The sequence below is a fragment of the Triticum aestivum genome, chromosome 3D (genome assembly GCF_018294505.1).
Source record: "Triticum aestivum cultivar Chinese Spring chromosome 3D, IWGSC CS RefSeq v2.1, whole genome shotgun sequence".
NCBI lineage: Eukaryota > Viridiplantae > Streptophyta > Magnoliopsida > Poales > Poaceae > Triticum > Triticum aestivum.
The window spans coordinates 568,713,091-568,717,074 of NC_057802.1; the positions used below are offsets into that span (position 1 = coordinate 568,713,091).

Sequence of the window (3,984 nt, forward strand, 5' to 3'; positions counted from 1 at the left end):
CTTAATTTCATCAGTTTCTCCCTTGTATGTACCAGGTAACAGAAGATGTTCAGAATCTAAAGTAAAAGCTCAATAACCCTGAAAGCAAGTTCATCCCAACAAATGTGTGGATTCTTCAAATAAGTATCATGATAAGATCTTTCAATGTGACAGTGGAGCTTATATTGCTGCATTATCTTAGATTCCCTGTGTTCCATAAAGAACCTCTGACATGAAACAATATTATGCTTCTGTTTTGTAGGAGAATATGGTAGTAAAGCTGAGAGAAAAGTGGATGACTACCACCCAGGAGCAGGATAAGTTACAACAAGAGATGGTAAGTATGACTTCATCACAGAAGCATGCATATTCTTTTTTTTGCCTTTTCGTATGAGCAAGCAGCATGTAGGAAAGGTATGATGATAAAACACGGAATTCTGTTTTGCAACAAAGGAACAGAATATCCTTCTCTGCTTTGTAAAACCAGGGGAGCTATATATACCACTGAGTACAGAATGGTCAAGCCTGGCTCAAAAGCTGTGGATCCATTGCTGTTCTGGAAAATGGATGGGAGCTATACATGCCATTGGTAAAAGAAAGAATGCTGGAGTGCATAGTTTTAACCTTTAACTTGTGCAAAGAGCCATATTAAGACCGTCCAGGCCAGAACCATAAATCTTACCATGAGGGATTACAGAGATGTTCAAAACTGTCTTCAAAACTAAGCTTTGCACATAGGCAATCATTCAATGTTTATGTTGCACTGTAATTGCAGAACTATCTTGTTGTTACTCCTGGCAACAAATGCTATACCTCATATGATCTGCGGACTGATCCCACAGGAACATCACCAACTAGGACTGGATTTGCAAATGGACAATACAGTAGAAAGCAAAAAAAAACATAATTAGCAGGCAGTGGAACGTTGGGATGCAACACAAACATACAGGTCTGTTTAAAACATCCAGTTCCATTTAACATCTAATCCAGTACCCAGAATAACTTGTCACTGACTCAAAACACAGCTAACAGATACTGCACTTGCTTTCTCTAAGACATGCCTTTTTTGCTCCCACACACTCAGCTGCTAGAAATTAACTGCAGCTCACGCTTCTTTGATCCTCGACCTTCCTCCTCTTCCTGTCGCATTACTGTTTCAAGCAAAACAGATGAAGAATAAGGATGGAGACAATTAATGGTGACAAGGTCAAAACAAGTGAAAAGACAACTAGTTGTACAACAAAGTCAAATAATTATCACGCAGCAACCAAAAGTAAAAAATGATTAGAACTGTTCCAGCAATACAGATTGAATGCCAACTAAAGCATACAAGATGGTCACAGAAGAGGGTCTCATTGGAAGTCTAACCACTAAAACACAGAGGGTGAAAAGAACATCAACCAAGTACCATACTGTTGTTAGGTTGGATGATTATACCATTTTCGTATAAGAGGAAGAACTTCATAGTGGTACATCTGAATCAGAAGAGACGCATAAACACAAGCATGCCGTTGTAAAATGCACGATTCATAACTGACATCCGTGTGAGTGATAGTGTGCTCCAGCAAAACCCTTAATTATATTATACGGCAACATTCCGAAAATACCAAGTATTAACAATCTAAGATATGATAGCTTGAGGAACACAGTTCCAAAGCAAACACCCGTTCCTCTAATTTCTCAACTTATTCCCAATTCCTTCACTTTCCTTCTCAGCATGCCGACCAAGAACCCCATGCACAGGGGACACCCTCATCCTCCTATTAGATATGTCTCATTTATGCTTCTAATGCGACCACACAAACCAAAGTATAGTAACATCACACAAAGAACAAAAGACAAACCTTGCAGGATCATCCTTGAGCACAGGGAATGTGGGAGGCCAGATCATCATATACGGATGGATAAAACCCAACCATGGAATCTCATTTGTCCTCTCATACACTTTACACAGCGTCCTGCACTTGATACCCAAATAGAGCAGGCATGGACCCATCTCCAAGAAAACAAACTCAGCATTGCGCCCCACGTGCTTCATTGACACCTCATGTGTGTGATCAGGCACCCTCCATTTAGCACACATCTCACGCAAACATATGGTATCCATCAGCAAACAGTTCTCCCCTGTGTGTAGCCATATGCGGAGCTGAAACTCGTTCAAATGAATGAGATACACGCCAGAATCATCATCTGCCCTTGACAACATGGTTCGTCTGTCACTTATAACAAGCCCTTGTGGAAGCTGAAATGTGGAGAAACTTAAGGCTGTCAAATCCAAGACAATAATTTCGCTCGGGGTGGCCGCCATATAGATTTTATTGCCAACAAGCAGAGGATTCAGTTTCTGTGGCAGAAAAGGGAGCTGCATCGTTGCCGAGGCATGCACACACCAGACACCATCTTGCAACATATACATGTGGACCGTAGATTTTGTTCGCTCCTTAGAAGATTCCATCAACACACAAAAGTAGGACAAGTCGTTGCCGCGTTCTTTGAGAAAGAGTTCACTGAAAGTGCAGAAATAGCCATCCTGGAGTTTGTGTCGTGGGTATGGTGGGATGACGACCATGCCCCTCTCAGGGCAGAGGGGGCTGAGCACTATATTTTTTGATCCAGGATCTCCAATGTAGCTCTTGAACGTGTTCATGAAGACGTTGCCATTGCAGCAGTCCAAGACGAATTAATGTGTGTTACTGCAGGCATCCAGGATGGAGCTTGCAGAGCGGATGATGGCGTTGAACTCTGGGGGGTGCGGTAGCATCGGCACAAGGCATGAGCTGTTACAAAACCTCCCGGTGTCGACATAGAAGCCAAGGAGGCGGGGCGGGTGGAGCTTGCGGAAGCGGCAGAGGAAGGCAAGGTCGGAGGCGTGACAGAGCCAGCGCTTGTAGACGAGATCAGCGCGGACGAGGGTAGTTGGGTAGCCGATTAGGAGGAGGATCTCAATGAGTAGGTTGTCGTCGCCGAGCACCTTGCACACGGGGTCAGCCGGCGTCGCAGATTGCCGCGGCCTCTTTCCATCCACACACGTCAGGTTGGGAGCGGGATTGACCCTGAAACAGCAGCAGCCACACACAAATGCCATCAACGGAAATGGGTGAAGTTAATAGCCTGGTTGTTAATAGCAAATGCCATAAACGGGATCTCCATTCAGTGTGGTTGCAAATATCAGCACACAGATAGAACACAAACATACATGATCCATCCATCCAGCGCCAGCCAGCATAACATACAGATAGTTATGAAGAGGGAAACTGGATGTTACCCGTGAGTAACCTCGGCTGGATCCATTTCCTATCCACCTCCCCCCTCTCTCCTCTCCTCCACTGTTGCGGTGAGGGAAAGTTAGGGTTTGTGAGGGGAAATCAAGCTAGGGTTTTCCGCAAGAAAGGAAAGTAACATAAAGGAAGAAGGAGAGGAAGGGGATGAGGTTTGCTGACCTCGAATATCTGGCTGCTGCCGGGGACGGGGAGGTGCGGGGTCGCCGGCGGCGCCAATCCTCCTTTCTCTCCGGCCGCCGCTTTGCTCGAGTGGAGAACTGGAGACTCAAGTGGAGAAGGGAGTCGCTTTAGGAAATTTGGAGAGCGGAGCACTAACGTTTGTGCAGCCCACTAACCCTTTATGGTTGGTTGGCCCATCCAAGACCGGTCCAGTCTGTGTCAGCTAAAAAGCCCATGTATATCTACTGGCTTTGCTATTGGCTGAGACCGCATATAGCCTCCAAAAATATAAATGCTGAGACGTCCACAGTATAATAGTGAAGCGTCAAATGAATATCTCCTAATCTTTTGAGAAAACTCTAAACAAAAATGTCTATTTGATCCTGTAAATTTCAAGGCTCAAGCAAGCATTTCAGTTGATTCCAAGAAAATAATATTGTGTGAACATGAGGCCAAAATTCACTTGATTTAGGGTGTGAACGTGAATAATAAGCAAAATTTGCAGGAAAATTAAATTGATTCTAAGAAAAATTTAGGCCTCACATTTATGGGATCCGGTGAACCA

At 44.3% G+C, this 3,984-nt stretch overlaps 1 protein-coding gene across 1 annotated transcript; it reads right to left on the minus strand.

Moving 5' to 3' along the window:
- Positions 1-943: 943 nt before the first annotated feature.
- On the minus strand, positions 944-3,547 carry LOC123076539 (uncharacterized; the record flags this gene model as incomplete). The annotated part of the gene is made up of 3 exons (XM_044498731.1): positions 944-1,130; positions 1,824-3,032; positions 3,420-3,547. Coding segments are annotated over 2 exons (501 nt in total), but the record flags the coding sequence as incomplete, so codon positions are not given.
- Between the last annotated feature and the right edge of the window lie 437 nt (positions 3,548-3,984).